Here is a 26,619-nt window from a genome sequence, read left to right on the forward strand (position 1 = left end):
CGCCACTCAGCCGGCCCTATTGTATTATGTTTTAAGATCAACTTTTATTCGTTGTACTTCTCTAATTAACATTTTGGGCAGTTGTAAAGTAATTCAGGAAATTAAACCCTTAATTATGCAGATCAAAAAATGGTCAAAACCAATTTCTACCATTTTAAAATCAAACACATTAAATTGTTTTACTCTTTATATAAGCATCTAAAATGTTGCCTCTTAACTAAAAACCTGCTAGTGACATACTAGAAATATTACTCATGATAATTGGTTTTAAAAATCGGATTTGAAATCGTTTATGAAAGCGTCTTAAACCAACATTTATAGAGTACTTAATTTCTAGATGTTAACCCCTTGCATTCACCTGGCACCCACTGTATGGCCGGCAACTTCATCTGACTGGACCCGTAGTTCTTTTTCCATCATCTAACCCATTCTTTTATTAGTTACTATTTTTACTTTACTAGCAGCAGTTTAATTTGAATTTTATATCTCTCTTTCTTTAATAGTCTGATACGTACTTCTGCATGTCAATGCGTTTGCCAACGGATGAGGAAGCCTTCGTGAGTAAGTATTAATTGGATGGTTGGGGGGTGGTAGTTGGCAGTTGAAGGGAGGGCAGCTCTTTGAAGTCAGTGAAAGGTTCTCTTTGATGGTTATGAGCGTATTAATCTTTTACTGTCAGTTTCTGAAATGCATTTATCATGTCTAATGCAGAAACAGACTAGAGAGAGCCACCGAGAGACAAGATTACAAACTGTACCTGGAGAGATTCATGAGTAATAGTAGTTAAGGAGCTGCATGCAGATGTTGATGCTGCCAATACCATGTGGTCCCATTTGTACAGTATTGGCTTTCTGTCTGTGGCTAGATGCTTAATTCCGCTCCACTCAACAGACTGTTTATTTACTTGCTGGTTCTTGCTATAAATCGAATGCACTTAGAATCAACTTTGGGGAATATAATATTTTACCTGTCAGACAGGTAGATGGATAGGAAGGAAGGGAGGAGAGATTGAGAGATAGAAGAGGAGGAGGGATGGAGGGAGGGCAGAAGGAACGTCGTCGATCCTGTTGCTTATATTACAGAATAAGAGGACTGTTAAATGGCAGGCCCTTCCCTAACTGAAACTTTAAATCAGATAGGAAAAGTGACACAGCACCATCTGTTGTCATCTAGGTTGTTTCTATTTAAACCTGCCTTATGACAGACTTTTAACTGTTTAGGGAAGAGGTGTGATTGGCAAACTATTCATGGATTCGTTTTTTCCCCCTGCTTCACTTTTCTGGTTTGAAATGTTGATTTTGATTTTGGAGAGAAAGTGATGGTAATGAGAGTTGTACTTTGGTCCCTTGAAACTAATCTTCAAGTGGGCTGTCTGAGACAGCTATTATGTGGATTGTACAATGTGTACAATAGCCTTGGAGCCATCTGAGGATGAATTTTCCGGAGGTGCTCCCCCCAAAGATATGCATTATAAACCTGTAAAGCCAGAGCAATGTGCATTTCCTTTTTTTCCCACACACACTTTGGTGGTAATCACAAAAAATACACCTTAACAACAATCTCTAAACAAAATTTTCTCCATAGTTAATTCCTGAAAATGAAAGTCAGACTCTGAGAAGTTGAGCGTTGTCTGATTGCTGTTATTTTGTGTAATAATTGAACATAACCAAGAAAAAGGTTAGGAAGGATGGTGCTCCCAGATCCTGAACTTTAAAGACAGAAAAATAATCTAACTTACTAATTGTAGTATATTGAGTAAACCAAATTTGATGTAGACTAGAAATTCATCATTAAAATGTCAACAGTAAAGATCTCTTCAATTTCATATCCACATTTTTGGCAACCTAGGAGAAAATAATATTTACTCAAAAAAAGGAATTGAAATGTAGCTTTTTCTTTACTAATTTTATGTTTTCTTTATGCAAGTTCAGAGATAGTCTTGATTCCTCCTATTTCACACTTGCTTTAAAGAGAGGGCCATTCTACAAATCGGTATTAATATGATGGTCATGCTTCACAGTAGCATTACACATTTCACATTAATAGGTTACTGGTTTGTTTCTGGAGTTGGTGGTAGTGTATGATTTCAGAGCTGGTGACGATAAGAACTATAAATATATATCCTGGAATGTGTTATTGCTTTCCTAATATAAATGTGTTTACTTTCACATAATTTAAAATTGAAAAGTACAAGTGAATCTATTCAGTCAAGAAAAATATTCACAGGAGACACATAAAGGGCTATATTAGAACCAGGGTACTAAACATTTCTGCATTTTCTTAGGCAAGTCTCTTTTAAGATTAAACTGTTCCCAGTTCTGAGGTCCTTAAAGGATCTTATAAGATTAATAACTAATTTCAGTATTCTCTTTATTGCTGGGAGGGTTGCATGAATACTAAAGATTTTTGTCACCTATTCAAACCAGGCTTATTTTATCCTCAGTGTGAGTCCTTTAATGTATTTACCTCCAGGCAATTTGTGGTTACCATTATTTACATCACCCAGCAACCACAGAAATTTAGGTGTAGGCAAGTTAGAACTAGAAAATTGAAAACTAAAGAGAAGTACCCAAAATAATTTACATGAGGGATTAAATAAGGGAAATTTTGCATGTATTATCTCATGAATTCTTAGGACAACCCTGAAAGTAGTCCCATTTTATAGTTAATGAAATAGAGACAACATTGGTGTCTTTGATTTAGGACAATAGTTTGTATGCAACCTATGTTCATATAATCAGCCCACCACCAGCCATCGTTTACCAAGGGCCTGCCAGACACTACACTACTGAAAGCTAAGCATATTTAAGCTATTTTAACGAAGAAGAAACAGAGGGTCAGAGAGGTTAAGGAACATACCCAAGCTTTTTACTAGCTCTGTGATCCCTATGTGTTTTACTTGTATACCGTTTAAATCATAACAGATTTGAGTGTAGGGACAGTGGTACCGGGGAGAAATGTAAGAAGTTATCAAGTGGATAGATGGAGCTGAAATACAGCAATAGCACATCTCTGTCTCCCTCACGTCAAATACAATTATTCTTTCATTCCCTTACCTTCACTCCCTACTGGGAACACTCTGGTCAATTTTGCCAAAAAGTAATACACCTCAAACTACCTTATAAAATAAGTGCTCATGAAGATTTAAGGATTTGCAGAAGAAAAAGGACTTGGATGTATAGGGTGTATGTTGGGAGGTTGATCATACATATAGCTTTTCCGGACTCCCAGAGTGAAAGTTTTGCCAGTGGTAACCAAGGCTTTTCCATGAATGAAGCTTTAGCCTTTTTGTGGGGTGTCCCAAATTCTAGGTCTTAGGGTACTTTTACCGATTAGACATGGTTGGAAATGAAGAGTTGTAAAGACACATAATGCTTTGTTTATTCTTTTCTTGAGGCATTTTTATCATTTTATGGATTCTGCTTTCATTATCCACCTTTAACATTTTTGAATGCCAGCAGCATATTTGCCACAGGATATGGTAGGGACTCAATAATTGCTTGCTTAATACATGAATGAGCACTAAAAAAGTGTTTTGTCTGTTTGGCCATTTTCTAAAGCAACATATGGAACAATAACCAATTTATTTTTTGCCTTAAATGATACTCTTGTTTGACTATAAGGGAATAAGTGTTTTTTAAGAAAAGTCACTTGTTTATAAATTCAGTGAAGTTGTAAAATTCTGCTGTGTGTCAGTTATTGGGCTAGGGAAGGGGGATGTGAAGTATGTATAAATTCAAGGAAATCACAGCCTGGCAGAATTCAAGAAGATAGGAATACAAATGTCAGAACCTATGAAAAGGACTTTCTCTAAGTCAGATGGGAAAAAAACAAGAACCATATGATTTCACTCATATGTGGGATATAAAACAGAAAGTAACAAATGAAAAAAACAAAACAAAAAACTCATAGACACAGACAACAGTGTGGTGGTTACCAAAGGGGACGGAGGGTGAAAGAGAGGTAGAAGAGGGAAAAGGGGTTCAAATATATGGTGATGGAAGATAGATGACTCTGGGTGGTGAACACACAATGCAATGTACAGATGATGTATTATAGAATTATACTTGAAACTTATATACTCTTATTAACTAATGTCACCCCAATAAATTAAAATATTTTTTTAAATGCACATGGGGAAAAAAAAGGATCTTATCCTTTTGCCTCTCAAATTTCTGAAAAAAATTTAAAAGGCAACAGTACAATTCAGATTGCTTATTAGGATTAAAACAAGCTCCTTGATTGTTTTAAAAGCCAAAATTGCATTTGAATAATTCATAATTTTGGCTTTATGCTTGTGTGACTAATTAGGTAACACTGATAAACATACGTCTTAATTTTGAGTAGACACCACCACAATTGTGAGGGAATTTATATGTGCATATGCCTGGCATATTTACATATGAGCATACACAACATGTTTGTTCTGTTTATTTGTCTGCATTGGATTGTTAAATGTGAATTAAAGTAGGTGGTTGGGGAAATGCTGTTATGGAGATAAGTATAATTTTTATATTTTGAACAAAATCATAGCTTTCCCTAGAGCACTGCTTTTGTTTATTGTTTTAATATGAAATCACAGAATTGGAATGGGTGAAGGTATGATAAAATCTGCATTTGACCATTGAACTGTGATGCTGTCTAAAAGGTGTTTTACAGACACTCAGAGGAATTGGCCCTGACAGGAGCCCACTCAGCCAAGAAATTTAACTGTCATCTTCATCCACTTGCTTTCCCTCACATGGATGACCAGTAAATAAATGTGTCTTTTCCTTAGTGAATGATGGCAGGTCCCTATCTATCAAATTGCACTATACAAATGAGATAGAAGCCACTGAATTTAAACATAGACAAAATTAATCTAATGATTCATTACTTTTTGTTTTCTTGGATGTGGAATACCTTCTACTGCAGAATTGCACAGTTAGATTTAAATATTTCCAAATGTTTCTTAAACAAAACACATATTAAGATAATGTTGGCATACTTCAAAAACTACAAGAAAACTGAATTTTGATCATGTTTATGGGTTACTGTTATACATAGCATGATTAAAGATCAAGGTCTGGCAGGGTTATATTGCTCATATATCTACATTTTATGACTTTGATAGCAGTAAATAGAAGTGTGTGTGTGTGTGTGTGTGTGTGTGTGTGCATGCGTATGTATACATATGTGTAAGTCCCCATCCCCGTGTAATCGCTCTGTTGCCTCTGCTTCCAATTAGGTGACTGTTTATCCTTTCCCTTCTCTCTCACCTAGGATTTTCTCCAACATGAATAGTGTAGTCCCTGCCTCCCACATGACCTGTGGGTACCTTCCAGCAGGCACCCTAGGAAGTTGTTCTGGTTTCTTAGTGAAAGCTACTTGGAGAGATCTGAGATAGCACAAATAAGATATACTATACCTGAGGTCTCGGATGAGTGGCTAGAACCTAATTTGCTTGGCCATAATCATGAAGGAGAAACTGCTATGTACCCTGTCTCAGAGTATTTCTTAAATGTCCTCCATCCTTGGGTAACCCAAATACCCATGTTTCCAACATGACCCCCAACAAACCTCAGGGTTTCCTCAGGTAACAAAAAAGGGAGAAGAGCAGGAACCATTTTATTATATTTTATAAAGCTGAGAGTTAGGGATGTCTTTTAATTAGATACATCTAGAGATTATCAAAAAGTAACTGATGGATGTTAACTAGACTTACTGTGGTGATCACTTTACAATATATGCAAATATCGAATCATTATGTTGTACACCTGAAGCTAATATAATGTTATATGTCAATTATATCTTAATAAATATATTTATACAAAAATAATAACTGACATGTTGACATAGTTGTTTTAATGCAGTAATGTCAAAATGACACCACTATCCCACTCCCTGTAAAATGGCCAATTCAGAAAGCCCAGATTTGAATCAGAATTGATGTGTAACTGTCCTTAAGTGATGAGGGGTTTGTGGCATTTGGACACTCATACTGAAGGAGCCATTTCAGCTATTTCAGTAGGGGCGACTTCTGTGGCCAAGTCTATGAAGATACGTCTGAATATTTCTAGTCAGGGAACATTCCATGAGAAAGAGGCAAGGTTTGATCTGGATCTGGAAAGATGGTCTATTTGGATGTGCGGAGAGGAGGGGACTCTCCCTGCATCCAATAGTATGAACAATGAAGGAGCACACTGGGTGCAAGTGAGAGTCACCGCCTGCTGGCTGCGTGGCCGTGGACAAGTTACTTGGCCCCTTTCTTCAGGCTCATCTGTGTGATGGGAAAAGGACCAAACTCACAGGGTCGTGGTGAGAAGTCAATGATCCTGGCACAGGGTAAGCCCTTAATAAACGTTAGTGGTTCTGGCTATTGAGTGAGGAGGGCTGCCTGCTCAGAGTGCAGAGCGGAGGCTGGGGGTTGTCACGTTGGAGACGTGGTAGACTAGGAGACGGGTGCAGTGTTTTGCAGGACCTGAAAAGGCAAGAAGGAGGATATGGATTCATTCTGGAGGAAATCAGTAAGGGACTATTACAGGAGCGGCAATTCAAAAAACGGGGCCCAATGAAGCTTATGCTATTTTATCTTGCAAAGCCTGGCTGACAAAGTATATTTATTGATTATTTAGTTGGTTCCGGCATATACCAAAAAGCTGTTTTAAAAGGGATGTCATCTAGTTTAATTATTTTTTGTGCTGAAATTCCTTTATTCAGACATAATGATTATTCCATTTTTAATTTGTGTTCAGTTTATAGGCCTGCTCAGGTGTCTTATTTCTTGGTTAATGTGGCAACGGCAGCTTTGAGTCCTTGTAAACCGCTTTAAGGGTCCTTTTTGAATTGCACATCATTGTCCATGCTAGTGAGAATTAACGGCAATTTCTCCACTTGAACATCCTGATTAAAAATGTTCAAGCAGAAGGTCTTTATTTTAGTGTTGAATTGCTTTACAGTTGTGCAGGAAGCTGGCAGAAGATGATATAATATGCCGTTGCTGTGGATTTTTCAAACACTTTGCCAAATGGACTGTACGGCTGGGAGCTTTACATTTTTCTGAACCTTTTGGCTCACCTTCAAGACTATGAACATTAGAGTTGGTCATCTCCTACACTTAAATTACAATTTAAAGCATTATCTTTAGTTCCCGTGAATGGTTTTTGAAGTATAATCTTTATTTTTCGGAAATAAGGAAATGTTTATGAGGGTGATATTAAGGTTTGGAGGCCCTGTAATTTATCTTTTTTAATCATGACAACTCTTGTACATTATTGTTTCTTGAACCTAACACCTCTCTATTCTCTCAGTATTTAACATGGCTTGAAAGCTCTAGCAATATTGGAATACTGTCTCTGTCACAGACGTGAACATAATCACCAGAGACTCCATGTACTCCTGCTTCAGACCTCAGCACTCAAACAATTTTAGCTGATACAGCCCCAACTGCATGATGTCATGCAGAGGTCCAGTGATCTCTTTTACTAAAACAATCCTAAAGGCTCAACTAATTTTGACCTTCAGAAACTGCTCCTACACATTCATTTGAAAAGAAACCTTGTTTTGACTATTTGGCCTACACCTTTAAAAGAGCCATGTGGTCCAAGTTCACTAAGATGAGGTTACTGAACTCTGAGTAAGCTCCCATCACACAATATGTTCAGCCGCTAAAAGTGATGATTGTAGTCAGAGTCACCTGTGATTCACCAGGGAAACTTTTCAAAGATACACTTGACCTCTGGAAATGTAAATGAGATATCGATGAGGAAAGGAGCAGGAGTGGTCCAGGACTGACCCTGGTGACCTGTATTTTGACCAAGCACCATAAGCAATACTAATAATGCGCAGAGCCAAGTGAAAAGTAGAATTGAGAAAAATTGTTTAGTAACATGTAAAAATATCCACAGTGTACAAAATAAACTGTTGATTGTGTATAATATGATTCCACGGGGAGGAAAAAAGAAAGTTAACAGTAATTATCTCTAATAATATATACAGGCAACAATTCTGGAGATCCAAACTTGCATTTGCAAATCAGTTCTTTTTTTATTCAATAGGTTACTTATCCATAGTCTATAGTATTTCTCTACTGCATACCATTAGCCAAAAAAAGTGTTCCTCCCATTTCCAGTGGTAATTTAGGGTTGGTTATATGTACATGGATATCTCCCTAATCATTTGTTCCTCTCCTTGGCTGTGTGAGTTCTTCTAAGTTTTTCTACATCCTGGGTCTGGCAGATACATCAAAATTTGACATGCAGACCTAGATATCTGCTTGGAAAGGAAAAATACAGAAAAAGCCAAGTGCTAAATGAAATTCTTTCTTAGGTCACAATCATCGTGTATTTTATGGCCCTGATAGTAGTCTGATGATGTTAACTAAAAGAGGCCATAAATTGCCAACAACCTCCTGCAGTTAGAACAAATTTTGCTTAGAACTCCAGAAAGTAGGCCTAGTTGTCTCTTTGCTCAATATGTTGCCCATACACATACTTTCAGGTCTTTCATTTCAGATGGCATTATCCTTTGAGAAATCCTTCGACCTATGCACTTTCAGTGTCATCATACTTTCTTTAATTAATATGCATGAGTCACTGTTTGTGGAATCTCAGTCCTTCAGAAGTATTTAGGTCGCAGGACTTACTCACACTTACTTGCCTACAAATTTTGCCCTGTTCTGATACATCAGGCAACCTGAACTGTTAACATCTGCTGAGACTGAAGTACCATTTCCACTTAAGCAACTGTCATCTTGTTATTGAGTTAGAAGAGGCGGTGGCACTTTTAATCTTATCAGTTATAACATTCCCTTGCATGTTCACAAGGCTGTGTTGTTTGCTGTGTGTCACTATCCCAAGGCTGCCTGTATTTATTCAGCCTGTCAGAATCACACACTTAAATGTAGTTGTTTTTATTATTATCCTCTAGCTCTCTTCCCCGGAGATCCTTTACTTCGTATATTGTGGAAGACATAGAAAGCAGGGAGGATTTTTTGTTAAGATGTGATTTCAAAATATGTTTCCATATTCTGTTTTGTGTAGTGTTGAAATCTCGAACCTACTCATATGTACTTCTTGTGCTCAGTGAACCTCTTTCTTATTTATTAGGGGTGGGGTCTTGTTTTGCACAGCCAGGCATAATATGTAGGAATGGAGCAAATCCAGAAAATGACCCCACCAGCCAGCCTTTTCCCAGTTGGCCCCTCCCCACAGCTGGTAGCAAGCCCTTCAGTGGAATTGTCCAAGTCCTACTTTATTTAATGGCCACGACTGTTTGTTTTAGATTTACATTTTGATAGGACATTCTTTTTTGCTGGAGGTATTTTTCATTTCAACTTTCAATAAGTTGTACTTTGAGCTGTAATAATGTAAATACTTCAGTATCCTCTTTCTTTAAGATATGAAAAAGTTGGTTAGTTGCTTGTTTTCAGTCTGTACCAATAATTTACTTAACATTTAAATTAGGTCTTGAGTTTCCGAAGGAATGTGTGAGTCAGTGAGAGTAAGTTTTTGTGAGAGGAACTTTCCTTTACTACCACTTAAAGATATTAATTTGTTTCTGTGGGGGTGGAAGAAACTTTGCTCTACCCTCAAGGTTCTTTCGGCTGGCCTAACAATCAAACTGATTGACAAGAGAAAATAACCAAATTTAACTGCATACATATAAATGAGAACCCCCATCCACAAGAGAGTCAGAGGCCCTACATACATGAGAGAGTCAGAAACAGAAAGGGAACTTGAGGTATATAAGACATTCTGAACTAGGGATGAAGTAATACACCTTGGGGCTTCAGGAGGTCATTGTAGGGAGAGCAAATGTTCAGTAATTATATGCCCTGCCATATAGCTAGGTAAAAAGTCACTTTTGGTTTCAACTCTTATCATGGGCCAGGATCCTAATTTAAATTCTTCTAGATAGTTAAGGGGATAGAGCGGAAGTTTCTCTTGAGCCTGCAGGCTCTTGGTTGCCTTTAGCTCAAAATAATCCACGTATCAGAGGCACACCTTGGTGGAAGGGAGGGCTTGCTCTGAACCCCTGCATTTCTCATTTTAGAAACTAAAACACGTGTCTAGTAAGAGTTCACTGTGGAACAAATAAGTGGCTCTTAAAATAGTATGTCTAAAGGAGAAAAAAAAATTCAGACAATGGCTAGAGAAGTTATACTGGGAATAATTTTTCCCTGTACAAAAGACAATTTTGTATAAGCAGGGACCCAGGCAATGCATTTAGCTTTCCTTCCAAATGAAAAGCCACAGAGGTCATATGTTGTTGTCCTCAAGATTTATTCCTCTCTCAACAGGTCTCCTCTCTGTCCTTACCTGAGTCTTTGGCTTACTAAGATTTTATTTTATAAATTTAATGATAACCCACCCATTTTCTAAAATGTTGTTTGCCTTGTTTTATAGCAGTGCACACAGTGCATTAATACTAAAAAGACACTGTTGGGGTCTCCTGCACAGATCTTGACGGCTCAAGGCTTTCTCTAAAACTTGTCCTGAGCTTCCTCTGTGGTTCTTACTTTCACCTTTGGTGCTGTTGTCTACCCTTCTGGATCCAGGTTTCAATTTTTGAGTGATTCCCAAATATGTAATTCTCTGACCTCTTTCTTGAATAAGAGTCACATAATTCCAATATTATGCTGGGTATTTTCACCTAGATTTTTAGATAACACCTCAAACTCACATTCTTTTGCATCCAACAGGTTTTTTTAAGTTAAATTTATTAGGGTAACATTGGTTACTAACATATATAATTTCTGGGTGTACAACATTGTAATTTGATACCTGTGTACTCTGTTGCGTACTCCCCACCCAAAGTCTATAGTCTTCTTCCATTACCACTGTTGGACCCTCTTTACTCACTTTGCCTAAATCTGCCCCTTCCCCCCTGGTAACCACCATTCTGTTGTCTATATCTATGAGTTTGTTTTGTTAGTTTGTTTGTTATTTTTTATTTTATATTCCATATGTAAGTGAAATCATGCAGTTTTTGTTCTTTTCTATCTGACTTATTTCACTAAGCATAATACTCTCAAGATCTATCCATGTTGCAATGGCAATATTTCATCACTTTTATGGCTGAGTAGTATTTCATTATATGTGGTGTGTGTGTGTGTGTGTGTGTGTGTGTGTGTGTGTGTGTGTGTGTGTGTGTGTACACCACATCTTCTTTATCCAGTCATCTGTCAATGGATGCTTAGGCTGTTTCCATGTCTTGGCTATTGTAAATAATGCTGCAGTACACATAGGTGTACATACATCTTGATGAATTGAGTTCTTGATAAAATGCACTTGGCCATGTTGGTTCAATACAAATATTCCCAGAATGATTCAATTTAGGAAATCTATTACTATAATTCACCCATAATAGAATCTACAGGAGATGAGAACCATATAATCATCTACATATGTTCTGCAAAAGCAGAGGAGTCAGCCTCTCGTTTGACAAACCCCTTATGGATTTGCAGAGAGATACGAGTATTAAAAACAAAGCGGGGGTGGGGGGAGGTCGATACAGTCAGACCAAAAATTATAGATGTCCATAGAGTGCTATAAGTCACTTGACAAAAATGAATATAAGATAACAAATTGTATCACATACCAAAATAAATTTTAAGTGAATCAGAAAAATAAAGTCCAGATACTCCCATATGAGGCATTTTCAATTTTCCTTCTGGCATGACTGATCCCCTGCGAGGATTCGGGAAGGGAGGAAGGAACTCCTGCACTCAACCTGAGAGTGAGTCTGTGGAGATAGAATCCCTCTTCTTCCTTCTCTTTTTCTTGCTAACAGACTAAGGCTTGGTAACAATATTATTTTCTATGACTTGTGAACTGTTGTAACTTCCGATTGATTTTTTCCTTTCAAGTATCTTCTTCAATCTCCTAGGCTTACCGTGTTCTTTCGTAATAGAAAACAAAGCCCCAGGTTACTTCAAGTCCGTTTTCCAGCCATTCCCTGTTAGTTTTTTAAATGGTGGCATGAAAATCTCCAGATGTGACTTTTTAGGCTCTAAATTCTCATTTTCAGGGCAGTAAATGAAAGGCTTTTTATTTTCCCTGAAAGTTGTGAGATGAGATCTCTCATAGTAGATGCCCTGTGTTTTGTGATCACCACACTTTGCAAGTCATGATGCTATAATTTGACGTAGAACATTTTTTATTGTATAAAAACTCATGTCTCAGATACATATTTTAGCAATAAATGATGCTTTATGAATTTTATCAGACAAACAGAGCTAAAAGATGAAGTTTTACACACACTTGAGACTTAAGATCATTTGAGGCTATTCAGCACTTTTTATGTGTAAAGGTAACTTGTATACTGGCCCTTAGGACAGCATGTTGAATGTAGACAAAAGGGGATGAGCCAAACCCAAACCAGGAAAGGGACTTAGGCTCAATATCAGCCATATATTATAGTATACTTATATTTGATTTCTTCCTTTGTTTTAGCTCTGAACTGATTTTTGTCTATTTTAATGTCTTTCAACCAATATTAACAGGAGCAAAGAGAAATGACACTGTGTGTCAGTATCCCTTTAACAAGGGCATAGTGCTCATGCAGGAAAGTAAAGATACACTTTTTATGTTTTTGAAGACACATTTCCCACTTTTCCAGTAAATTTTTTCTCCAGATCACATCCTACTGACTACTGTTATTTTAAGATGGTAATAACTTTGTGTTATGGATTCTTTTGCTCACGTTTTGACCCTCACTGTGACCTCTGTTTCAGTGCAGTGCTGTGCAGTGTTTTATGGTTCTCAGCTCACTACTGAAACCTGGAAGGAAATGCGTTGTGAATACATAGGCTGGAACTTTCATTTTTACATCCATATGTAATGCTCTCATCACTTTAAAAGGGGTTCTTCCATTAAAAAAGCGTATGTGGGTATATGTGTAGTTTCAGCCTACTAATTATTATTTTCTCTTTTTGTTACATAATAGTTTACTATCCTACTAAATTAAAGTATCAAATCATTCTCATCTTCAGGAATAAGACCATTTATATAACCAGGGCATTCGATCCTAAGAGCATCAAAACATCTTTGTTATACAGCTATTCACACTGTTGAATAATGCGATCTCTTGTGACATTTGCGCGCAGAACCAGAACTCGTATTCACATTCATGTGTTATTTTCTCTTATCAGTTGACTTCCAGCCTCGTGCCAGCATGGATACTGTCCATCATATGTTACTTTTTGGATGCAATATGCCTTCGTCCACTGGAAGCTACTGGTAAGGGACAATGGGCCCATAGTACAAAGGGGGTGTAGAAAACGTATGTTTTTATAAGTACAGAGTGTATCTGTGCAAGGAGTTTACAACTGATTAACAAATAGACAGAATATTTCTTTTTCAGAAAAGAGCATTGTTCTTTTGCATCAAATGGTTATCATGTTTTGATTATCATTGTTATTTAGTCTGCTTTGGAGCACATCCATTAGTCTTTGATACTGACTTAAAAAATATATATGTCTATTGTCATAGGTAGTGTGTTAAGGTGCACACAGCTTGTAAAGACAGACAAAACATTTGGATAATGGATACTCTGATGTTTAAGTTCATGATCCAACCCAAAGAGCACCATGGCTGTGTTCACTGAGCACTCTTTTATCCCAGACACCATGCTAGGTGATCTGTATGCACCAGTGCATTTTATCCTAATGTCTCTGCAAAGCAGGTATTATTACTACCCCAACTTAATACACAAGGAGCCTGAAGCTCAGAGATTCCGTCACCTACTCAAGGTGACACAGCTGGTTAGTGTCAGACCAGGATTGAACCCTAGGTTGTCTGGTTCCAAACCCAAAGTTATTTCCATTTCACCACACTGTGTCCCATTTATCAAGTAACCGTTGCAGTTTTAGAATTTATTTTAATCACTGTAGTGAGTCTTAATATCAAGTCATGAACAATCAATAAACATCTATTAAATGCTTGTTATATGCCAGAACTGCAGCAGATGTTGTGGGAAGTTCCAAGATAAATAGATATGTTTTCTACCACCAGAAGATTATAGCATAATTGTGGCTTGAGATAGTCCCTTTCATTTTGTTTTTTGGTGTTCATGAAAATCAGTGAACTTGAAAATAGCTGTGCTTTTTAAGCCTCATATTTTGCACCAAGAGCCAGAATCTGTTTTGTGGTCCCGTTTCTGCGTAATCAAGTAGACTGATAGACCTATCTCTGCATCCTAATATTTATTAGGCTGATGCGAGGCATGCAGCAACTGCATTCTAGTCATTTTTATAATAAACAATTGTAAAATGTATTTGGAACTGTTAAAAGCACAGGGCAATTAGTAGAAATCTCCATGGACCAAGAACTATCAAAGCATTTGTTAATAAGCTTAAGTTATTTGATGCAAGGTGCACCATCACATAGGAACCCAACTCACATGACTGAGTTTATATAAAAATGGGATCAGAAAATATAGAGGAAAAACTAATGTTTGTCAGATGGGAGGGGAGTGGGGATGAGGGAAAAGGGGAGGGGATTAGAAAGCACAAATTGGAATTGGTAACTACACTGCTGACACGGGGATGTGAAAGACAGTTTAGTGAATATAATCAATAATGCTGTAAAGATTTTATAGGGTGTCAGATGGGCACATGTCTTATTAGAGAGACTACTTCATGGATGGTGTGGATCCCTAACCACTGCAGTGTACACCTGAAGCTGAATAATATTGTACGTCAACTATAATTTAATATATATATTGTCACAGGATATGGAGTATAGCATAAGGACTAGAGTCAATGGAATTGTAATAGATATATACAATGTCAGAGGGGCAGTAGATTGGGGGAAGGGGGTTATCACTTTGTGAGGGGTATAAATGTCTAACTATTACATTGTTTTTTACACATGAAACTAATTAAAAAAATGGAGTCAGCAAATCAGTAATACCCTTTGATATCAACATTCCAGTTTTTGCTCTTCAGTAAATTTTTGTAAATAAAATTTTGAGATTAAAAGATTATTCTCTGACAGCTTTTCTGAATCTAATTCAGCAAATCACATCTTTTGGTTTTTATGTTTTAAAAATGTTTCTTTTGAAATTAGCAAAATTTTCCTTTGGATTAAAATGAGCAAAAATGACTAGAAGGGATGTGAACTTTGAAAACCTGCTTTAGCTTCATTTTGGACGAAGAGAATGAGTGAAAAAATAACACATCACTTAAATTTTATGGTTGTAATTGTTAAGAAAAATTATATAAAATGAACTAAGCCTAGCTCAGTGTTCTCATGTTAAAGGAATGTCAGAGCTAACACATTATTTTGGCTCTTTAAAACTATTTATTAATATTCTTTTTAGTATACTATTAATATTCTTTAGTATACTGTAAAATGTTGGGGAAAGGACTTTTCTGTTGGGGAAAAAGAATTCAAAGAAAAATGTAAATGAAAGCAAAATCAGCAATGTTGAGTAAAGTAATTGTTACACATATTATTCTGCTAAAATTATTACTTACAAGGCAACATAATAGAGTGAAAGAGTAGTGAACTAACTAGCTGGAGTCCCTGGGTATGTTACCTAGCCCATATGGGCTGGCCTGGGTTTCTTCATTTTATCAAGGGATCTCACTAGACATATGTAGAACCCCTCTATGCCCTGAAATGCCATAGTTCTATAAATACTAGTTGCATGCAAATGCTGAGTCAGATTGGAAAGGCATCATGATTAGGAGTTGGAGGTGTGCGCACTGGTTGCATCACCTCAAGCAGGTATCCTCCTGCATTTAGCAATTCAGTTGCATTATTGAGTAATTAGAATTTTTAATGACATTATACCCATGTCATTTTAAATAGATTTTTAAAATCTGCCTGGCAGCCCATATTCCTGCTTAATCTATAGCTTTATTATAATTTACTTTATAACCATAAAACAAGGACAGTAATTGATGCTGTTATTCATCTTCTCTTTTTTTAATGATGTGTTTTATTTTTCAATTACAGTTGACATACAATATTCTGTTAGTATCAGTACCAAATAGTGATTGGACATTTATATAAATTATGACGTGATCACTCCGATAAGTCTAGTACCCATCTGACATCATACATGGTTATTACAATATTATTGACTATAGTCCCTATGCTATACTTTACATCTCCATGATTTTTATATAACTACCAATTTGTACTTCTTAATCCCTTCCCCTTGTTCACCATCCCCCCTCCTACTCCCTTCCATCTGGCCACTATCAAAATGTTCTCTTTATGAGTTTGTTTCTGTTTTGCTTGTTCGTTTATTTTGGTTTTTAGATTCCACATATAAGTGAAATCATATGGTATTTGTCTTTCTCTGTCTGACTTATTTCACTTAGCATAATACCCTTTAGGTCCATCCATGTTGTTTCATAGGCAAGATTTCATTCTTTTTTTATGGATTAGTAATATTCCATTGTATATATGTACCTCTTCTTTAATCATTCATCTATTGATGAACACTTAAGTTGCTTCCATATCTTGACTACTGTAAATGATGCTGCAGTGAACAAATGGAAGCATATGTCTTGTCGAATTAGTGTTTTGGGTTTCTTTGCTTAAATACCCAGAGGTGGAATTACTGGGTCCTTCTTTGTCTCTTGTTATAGTCTTTGCTTTAAAGTCTATTTGACTGGTGTAAGTATTACTACCCCAGCTTTTTTTGTTGTTTACATTTTCATGAAATATCTTTTTTCATTCCTTTACATTCAGTCTGCGTGTGTCTTTTGACCTGAAGTGAGTCTCCTGTAGGCAGCATATGTAAAGGTCTTGTTTTCTTATCCATTCAGCCACCCTGTCTTTTGATTGGAGCATTTAATCTATTTACATTTAAAGTAATTGCTGATAGATTTGTAGTTATTACCATTTTATTACTCATATTTTTGATGTTTTTTTTCTTCTGCTGCTTAAAGAAGCACCTTTAACATTTCTTGTAATACTGGTTTCATAGTGATGAACTCCTTTAGCTTTTTCTTGTCTGGGATAGTCATCTTCTTTTAACTAAGCCCAAAGTGATCATCTAACATTTAAAAGTAGAAATATAAATATATACAAGTAAATATTAAAAAACATATATATATCCCATATTGATCAGATAACATATTATCTGTTCAATATGAAAACTGGGACATATGCATTAAGTAAAACTGTTCTAGTTCCTCTGACTTCTGTAATCCAGCCTTACTTTCTATTTAAAAATGGAATAAACTTTTATCCCCTGATATTTAGCAAAATCCATGCATCTTTAAAGAATTAGAGCTCACAGGATATTTCATGGGCTGAACTTTTCCATCGCTTCACAAAAACGTCTTCTGCTCCCTACCCCCAAGGGCACACAGGCTCAGCCCTGGAGACAACGGATATCTCCCAGCTACTTACCCTCTTATCATTCCACCTGAATTATAATACTAATAACAAAAATCTATCAGTGTCAAAAGCCTTGCATTATTTTTCTAAAATGTTGAAGTCATGGAATTCATCACACTCATTTTACACATGCAAATGTATTCTTTTCGCTAGGAGACAGACAGTACTTAAATGAAGATTTCCAAACTTTCATATATATATTTTTGGTTATGATACCTATAATGGTTTTTGATGCTTAAGCATATCAAGAATGCATTCACGCTTTCAGGAAATCTTTATGGGAATACAAAGCTGTTTTAGAGAAGATAGAAAAGACTAATGGGATATTTTAACACCAAAAACGTCAAGCTCGGATATCCTCTTTTTTTTGTTGGTTAGCTAGGATTTCCCCGTTTTCACTTGAGTGCTCAAGTTTCACTCCCTGCAAATTGGTAAATAGGTCTGCCTCTCTAATAAACAAAGCATTTTTCCTGTGACATTATGAAGTTAAAATTCCTCCCGTCTTTAGGCGGCACTTTTAATATGAGGAAAAGAGCTATTGTGATACGGTTTCACTGTTGCGCTGCCCTCCTCTGCTCTTTGTAATTGCCTCATTCTACTGTTCATTAAAATATATTTACAGTTGCATTAAGTTTACATGAAAATAGTAGACACAGCATGAAGCAGTTTTCATTATGTAGCCATTTTAATTTTAGTTTTTTTCCTCTGCACATATTCCAGTCTTTTGTGTCTCATTCCAAATTAGCAGCTTACACTGGTAATGTGTCTAGTTAATTATATACATGTGCATTTAAATTGCATACGTTGATGTGAACCTTTTAATATACTGTAGGGTGGTCCCTTTATAGTTAGAGCAGGCCTGGTGCTCCATTCTGAATTAACATATCTCCGGAGGATGCCCATAAGGACTAACTGATGGGAAAGTAGCAGCTCTGATGGCCTATGTAAAGAAGACAGCAGTACTTGTCAGATGGAACCCTCATAACCTTCTTTCCCAGGCGTTTAAAGGAAATATAAACATCTAGGGACCAACAGAGAGTAATAGCACTAAGATTGGTGCAAGCATAGCACTAACATGATTTGTTGGGTTGTATTTGTGCTTTCATACTTAATTCAAAGCATAGCATTCTAAGTTCCCCAGATTTGTCAACTGAATAGGTGCCCTAAGTGAGATGCTCTTTTGGGCTTTTTAGGGTCTCAAAGGGAAATGAGGTGGTGAAAACTGGATCATTTAGATATAAACATTTTATTACTGCTCTCCACTAAAAAGTGGTAAATTTTAGGAACTCTTAGAAATTGAAATATTGCCCTTAACTATTCTGTGAATAGTTTCTGTACTTTTTTTTTTACTCTAATGATCACTTTAAAAAAAAAAACAATGAGTGGTTAGCTACAGAGACTTTCAGGATTTTAAAATCATAATTGTGTTCATATAAATTGTTTTGGCATTTGGGGTAATCATGAAGCACTGTCTTCGTGATGTGAGACTGCATAGGTTTGTGCACCTTTATTCTGCTGAGCACACGACTTCGGGCTTAAAGCAGTTTATGACTAAAAGATTGTGTGTTCACAATATTCGGTGATTAAACTGAATGGGCTTCTTATGTATCCTGCTGTGTAATTTGGCATGCTCTTCTATGTAGAGCTAAAATTATGTGTAGCCTTAGCAGTTAATGTTTGCTTTGAAAGCTATTTCTAATGACGCTATGACCAACTCCTCTTCACACGTCAGAAATGGCTTCTGCGGGTTGCTTGATCTTTTTTGAAACGAAGAATTCCAGCTGGTTAAATGAGGCTATTTCCAACTGTTCTAACCTTGGAATCATTCTCTAGCTAAAGCAGTAGTACTTTACCATCCTCTGAAGCTTTAGCTTTAAATCCCTTTCAACTGCTCCTATTTATTAACCACCTGCTGTGTCTTTTTCACTGCCACTGTCTCCACAGGGTTACAGATGCTGACGAGCGGAGAGAGAAAATAGCTAAAACATATACATAAATACATAAAGCTATACATATTTATATATACATATCTACATACCTCTGTGTATATGCCTGTCTGTGAGTCACCCTGCTTGGTTACTCATTTAAATGACTATTTTTTTTAGGGTCATGTTACTAAAGCTTCCGTCATGGTGATAAGGATCCTTTGGTTGAGAATGGTATCTGCATATGCTGCCCTTATGCACCCTCTCCATGTCCTAGCTACCTGCCATCTGTAGACTGTACAGTGAGATTCACAGTGTGTCTCCTGCAGTCCCCTCTTTGTTTCTGCCTTAACAGTCTCCTGAAATTAAACATACATATAACATCCTTGTCAGTATAAATAATAATGACAAAATCTACCGTTTTCCCTGTTCTAAGCACTGTAAAATGTGTCTTTGAGTGCACTAGCAGAGTTTACACATAAATTTTTGCTAGGCTAAAATTAATTGTATTGATTTCCTTATTCTATTTTAATATTATAATAGGTTCATATTATATTGCCTATCAGGATAGTATAAAGGATCTTCATTAAAATACACTTGGCATCTTGTTCTAATTTCTAGTCACTAGTGGTCATGTTTCTCGGCTAATTTTAGGTGCCTGGATTAGAGGTGTTGATAGGCGTTCCTTAGTAACTGGTCAATTCCTAGTAGATTAGCGGCAACTTTAGTAAAATAGAATGTCATGGTTGTAACATTTTTGACAGTTTCAACAGAAACAAACATTACATAATTTTGAACATTATTTTTTCCTCACAAGACTAGTATTTATGTTGAACATGAAAGCAATATTATAGCAACAGTACTCTAACATTAATGTAGAACCACAACTTTGAAATCAGAGCATCTTTGGGTCCCACCTGAGCTCTACTACCTGATAGTTGTAATAAACATCATTCAATTATGTAACCTGTATTGGGCTGTTTCCTAATCTGTAAAATGGGGACATTAACCTTGCCTAATGAGGCTATCATGAATAGTGGGGGGATGTAAATATTGTGCTTGGCAAGTGCCTGGCACATGGACGTACTTAATAAATGGTACCTATTATCTGTATTCATTTGTTAATAAAATATTAACCATCCACTATGTGCCAAGCATTTTATTAGGCACTGAGAGTTTGGTATGGACAAAACAGACACACCCTCTGCTTTTATGGACTTTATTGCCTCTCTAATCTCATGTAGGGGTGAGGTATAGATATGGTAGCACTGTTTTTCAGGCTGGTGCTTTTTAACCACTGTTCTTGTTTAGCATTCCTAGTGTGTATCCGCCTAGTTACTATGTTAACGCATACCCATTGCATTGCAATTCACATAGGATTTGTCTGAATTGGGAAATATGTCCTATGGGTTTATAGAGCAGTTAATGAAATTTGAATACCTGACTCACTGAAGGCAATTTTGAAAGGTGAGGACATTCCACAGATACCATTGATTTTATGTTGTGTTTCTTAAAGAAACGTTCTAACGTTGGATTAATTTCCCTATGGTTCTCTTAGATACTTAATGCATTAACATTGGAATTGAAGGCCATATTAGACTTACCGTGAGGGCCTGACAATTTTATTATTTTTTTAAAAAAAATGTGTTTTTAGCCAAAAGGAGAAACGAGTTATCGGTTCTGGTCTTCCCTGAGTAACCTTGGATTTTAAATAGCCCTTAGCAGATACAACCGGAGAGTACTTTTAACAGTCAGTCATGCTTTATTTGGATAATTCCAAATGACAGGCTAGCACTTTTCAGTTCTTGGCCTACTCTGAAAATATTCATGCCATCTGAATGGCTTCCCCATGGATTCGAGGTGAAAGAGTTCTACAGCAAAGGTTCAAGAGTCCAGAATAGGTTTATTTTCAAGTGTTAATTCTCATCAGTTTTGAAATGAATCCTGAGAAACCGCAAGGGAGCTGTGTGAATCTTTTCACAATTAATTGGCTTAATCTGGAGGAGCCTTGAGGAGAAGCTGCTGTAAGAATTAGGAACCTGGTCGATGCTGCCTGAAATTACACCACTGATCAAGGGTTACAGTGCTTCCTAGCCTTAAGACTTCTTATTCATAAAGATAGTAAAACTCCTATTTTTATAGGTCCCTTTTTGGAAAGCCAAAATATGCGATATCCTGTGATAAACAGCTTTATCCTGTGGGTCATTTTATGTGGAGAAAATGCAATGCCGTTTTTGTTTAAAATGGGAAATGGAAATCTGAAAATGAAAAGGAGCAGGGATTTTATCCCAATGCCCTTCGCCACTCTCTTGTGTGATCCGTTACAGGATCCATTTCTCCTGGCCTCTTGTTTTTCCTTTTCACTTAGTCCTCTCACTCATTAAGTGTTAGGATGAGTTTCGATGTCCCACTTGCCTCCAGTGAGTCATTCTTTTCTCAGTCTTGAGTTGAATACATTCTTTAAAAAATCATAAAACAGGATTAAAAAAAAAATCAAACCAAAGTTTGCTTTGGAAGCTCTTCTTTTACCAGACCTGATAAGAGAATTAAATATAAGATCATTGTCTCTTTGTGGATACGTCAGAAGAACTTATTTTATGTAGAATTTGATTTTAGAATTGCATATGCAAATTGCATCTCAGTTCAGATATGAAAGTAGTCATCAAAGCTCGTCTTTATATAATATCGTTCTCTGCCTATAAATCAGTCTCACATATTTAGATAGAAGGAAGTGTGACAGCCAGAGCTTTGAGTCATGGTTTGACTGTGCGATCTTTAGCAGTTACTTAAGCTCTCTGAACTTATTCAGCTTTAAAGTATAAGCTACTTTCAGTGTTCCTGTGAGAGTGAATGTAAGTTGATTTGGACAAAATACCAGGCAATAACAACTCAAATTTATTATGATTTAATATTTTAGTTAACCTTAACTAAATTTAAAAAATTATTATACTTGACAGTACAATAAAATTCAGGCCAATTCAGTTATTTAAGTGTTTGTATATGAAAAGTTAAAAACATACTTAGAGGTTAACTTCACCAAATATTTCTCAAATATTTACTGAATGCCAGGGAGGATAGCCAGTGTTGGGAGTCTGGGGTGAAAGATACGACCCCACACCTCAAAGTGTGCCCTGCGTGGTTGAAGAGGAGATAAAATTATCTGATAGTTAGGATGCGCGCTGTGGTTGAAGAATGAAAGTTGGATGGGATGGGACTCAGAGGGAGCCTCCCTGGGGAGGAAGACTCAGAACAGACTCTTGAAGGAGAAGGTGAGTAGGACAAGTTTGTCAGGTGGAGAGCTGGGGAAGGGTTTTTCCAGGCAAAGGGAAAAAGTATTGAAGAGAGAGATTAGAAGCTGGCAGCAACTTGGCATGACTAAAAAGGCTGGTTTTGTTTTTTTTGTTTTTTCTGGAGATATAAAAAAGTTCCAGATCATGAAAGGCCTTACGCTACAATGTTTGGATTTCATTGTGATGTTGTTTTGGGGAAGTATTGGAAAGTGTTTGTGCCAGCAAATGACATAATCAAATATGTAGCTTAGAGAATTTTACTAAACCAGTTTTCTGTATTATATTTCATTCTGGTTCTTTCTGTGCATACACTGAATTGACTTCTATATCAGAGGAAATAATTATCTTGTTTAACCTAAGACTGTCATCACACCGATGTTAGGCACTTGTGTATTTATGATCTTTGTTGAAAGCTATGAAGATGGCCACCTAGATCTTTAAATTTTCGTAGCTGACAGCAGTGAGATACAAAGTTCATCACATCTGACAATCTCATTTCTTAAACCATGATAGCATGAGGCCATGAAGGAAGATTCTGCTTTTGGCTACTCTCCAATACCCTAAGCCTTTTAGCACACTTGGCACAAGGATGTGATAGAAATTTTTCCAACGCACTAGTATCACATGGTAATGATCCTTCATCATAAGTATATTATTGTTCTTGACAGTGAACCATGAGAAACCACTATGTGATGTGTTTTACATTGCGCACTGCGACCCAGTTTCTTTCTGCAGCCCGATTGATAGCAGCAAGAATATTTGCTGAACATAACGTTATGAGGACGTCCTAGTTCCTGGTTCCTCATCCCTTTATTCAGATAGATAACATTTGTCTGTACTTTCTGCCTGTTCTTTCACCTCACTATTGCCTCTAAGCAGGGAACATGTTAGGAGTCCCTTTTTTGAGTGTGAAGGTGCTTCTTACCGGTGATTTTCTTATCTGTGACCTGGCAGTTCTCTAGGTTTCAAGCCTCAGTTTCTAACCTGTATAGGAAGCCACGATGGTCGGCCCTCTCTTCCCTTCAAGGCCATGGGCAGTGCACATTTTCTCCTATGTGTGCCAACCTCCTGCCCAAGAAGCCGTTTGTTATTGTCCTTGATAGTCTTCAAACCTTTCAGATAAACTTCTGACTCTGACCTTGCTTGATGCCAAGTTCCCGAAACACAAATATATAAAAGCAGCATAAAAACATCACCTAATGGTGTTTTGAACAAACCCAGTTCTATAACAGAACAAACTGAGAAGTATAGTGTAAATGGGGAAAAAACAAACTGTGGCTTGGAGTCCCACAGTTTACCATTTATGAGATTGGATCTGCTACTGCAGGTACCAAGGTGTTAGTTACCGTACTGGGTGCCTTATGCACATCACCACCACAGCCCTATCAGATAGATCTTCATACATTAAGGGCCTTCTAGGGCTTATGGACGTGCCCAAGATACACGGCTGTTAAGTGGAGGTTCTGGGATTCAACCTCGGATGTGTCTTTCTGCCTTTGCTTCTTTTACCATCCAACACTGCCTCTCAACGCTGAATTTTTAGATAACTAGGACATTTTGTTAAATAATGCATTACCCTGAAATAGTGCTTTGAGGTCCATAAAGTGCTTTCACTTATATCTCATTTGACTTACAGAATAACTCTGTGAGGTAAGAATAACTGCCTCTGTTTTACAAGGCAGAAAACTGAGACTGTGAGATTAACTTGCACGACATGAAAGAACTTGTGACACAACCAATATTCATAAACTAAAAAAAGTCATATATATATATAACACTAAGAACCTGTTAAGTGGGATATACTAGTATTGTTCACCCTACTGAGGGTAGGCGTTACGTACCGTTTGTTGCAGCAGCCAAAGACTAATTGATAATACTGATCCCCAAGGGGGAAAGGTGTGACATTCTTTTAGTTTACTTCTAGATGTCCTCTGCGTTAGCTTTGGTTTGTGTGGACTCAATGCTTATTTTTGCACCTGATTACATAGTGTGCATTCCACATATGAACATATTGAATTAGAAATTGTATGTCTACCACACAGGATTATTTTACATTGGGCAAGAAACAAACAAACAAAAAAATCTTCCTTTGCATGTGCTATTTTTCACATCAAAAATATTCTTTGTGCCAGTCTTCATTAGGCTCTTAAGCTGTTATGACTACAATGATAATATATTAATGTAGTATTTTGCTTTGCTTTCAAATATTTTCCCATATCCTCTCCTCCTCCCCCCCATGGTGAGTGATGTATGCATTTTACTACTTGAATCTTAATTTATAGCTCCTTTGTTTTTCCTTCAGGTTTTGTGATGAAGGAACCTGTATAGATAAATCCAATATTCTGTATGCCTGGGCAAGAAACGCTCCCCCTACCAGACTCCCCAAAGGTACGTAGTAAGCTGCTTAATTTCTGATTCCTAAGTACTTTTTATGATAAGTCCTTTCCAACAGTTGTTGACAATGTTCCGTTTTGCAATTTCACACTAAAAAAATACCTGTATCACCTGCTTTGTATTGAAAATAGTTTCACTAAGGTAGTTACTCTTTCTGTGCCTTTGATAAGTAATGTGCCCACACAACAGTTTAGATAGAAAATAACCGAGTATACTTGAAGCCACTTTTGGCCGACAGCACACTGGCTCTTGACAGCAGGAACATTTCATGAGCCAAGAGAGCTAGGAGTTAAATAAATTGCTGTGTCAGCAGATAGACTTTATTTTTTATAGTCTTGGAACCTGGGTATTTAATGTGATGCCAAACCTCAGTTGGCTTTCTGACTTCACTTCTGAGCTGTTCATAGCTTCCAACGTGTGAGTGAATTACCAGGCTCTCTTTTATTACCTGAATGTTTCTTAATACCAAAGGGAATGTACAGTTCTGTTACAGAGCGGGTCTGCCATGGTTTGGGGATGGCCTAGTGTGAAGCACGCGTTCCCCTCTTGCCTCCCTAACTCAGGTCAGCTTTAACTGATGTCTGGTTTGCTTTGCTTCAAATGAGCCTCAGAATCCTTTCTATAGTTTGCCAGGCAACTATGACCAAATAAGTTTGGAAACTAATAAGAGGGTCTGTCATAGATTTGTTGACATTTTAAAGATCCATTCGTAGAGCAGATATAAAAAAATTTTTCTCCACTTACAAATATTTTCTCTGTAGATTTTTTTTTTTTTTTTTTTTTTTACTAGCAAGCTGTATTAATATTGGGTTGTCGGAAAAGTCATGACGTATTTTTTCTATGTTTCTCATTGCAAAAATGCGTCATGACTTTTCCGACAGCCCAATAGTAAGACTATTAGGAACCCTTCAGAGTCCAAAAATTTATTGGCATATTGGAGTTTGTAATCTAGTTGGTAACGGTTTCCTCAGTGACATTCTTGCAGATATCTGTTTTCATATGGAAAGAAAAATAATTCCTCTGAGATTTCCTAAGAAATCTATTTCCTAAGAAATCTATTTCCTACGATTCAATCAGAAAATAAAAACAGATATGAATATATACAAGATAAAATGAAAGAATAGGTTTATGTATGTCTGCTATATAATCAAGGACAGAATTTAGTTTTGCTTTGTTCTATTTCTTTCAAAATGAGTGAATTGTCTTCTTCAAGTGTAAGTGATTATTCTGGCTCTGAATTGGAAACCATGTACTGTAGAATTCTATCAGAGCTTTGAGAAGGATTGATAGATTATATTAGAAGTTTTCAGTGAATGCCTAGTTTATTTTCATTTTCATGTAACATAATTTCATATGCAATGTGTTATTTTATTTCCCTTTGGATGTCATAGAAACCTGGAATTAGCTTCATTTTAGATTTCCATTTCTAAAATACTGATTCATCTTCTTTTGTAAATCGTTAGGTGTTGGATTCAGAGTTGGAGGAGAGACCGGAAGTAAATACTTTGTACTGCAAGTACATTATGGGGATATTAGTGCTTTTAGAGGTAAGTTTTGAAATGTTGGAGCTAAGCACATTTTCAATACTATGTTGTTTAAAATGTCTGTACTTACTATTATCTACATAGTAAAATGAAGACTTCACCACATCCTCTACCCACCAGGAAA

At 36.7% G+C, this 26,619-nt stretch overlaps 1 protein-coding gene across 1 annotated transcript in view; it reads left to right on the top strand.

Annotated features, from left to right (window-relative positions):
• The window catches only part of PAM (peptidylglycine alpha-amidating monooxygenase), a 289,670-nt gene that overhangs the window by 168,502 nt on the left and 94,549 nt on the right, over positions 1-26,619 (top strand). Inside the window, exons 5-8 of the mRNA XM_019664013.1 lie at positions 504-561; positions 13,133-13,220; positions 24,860-24,945; positions 26,415-26,498. Coding sequence (XP_019519558.1) covers positions 504-561; positions 13,133-13,220; positions 24,860-24,945; positions 26,415-26,498 — 316 coding nt within the window. The remainder of the gene's footprint in view (positions 1-503; positions 562-13,132; positions 13,221-24,859; positions 24,946-26,414; positions 26,499-26,619) is intronic.

The sequence above is a fragment of the Hipposideros armiger genome, unplaced genomic scaffold (genome assembly GCF_001890085.2).
Source record: "Hipposideros armiger isolate ML-2016 unplaced genomic scaffold, ASM189008v1 scaffold_414, whole genome shotgun sequence".
NCBI classification, from domain to species: Eukaryota; Metazoa; Chordata; class Mammalia; order Chiroptera; family Hipposideridae; genus Hipposideros; species Hipposideros armiger.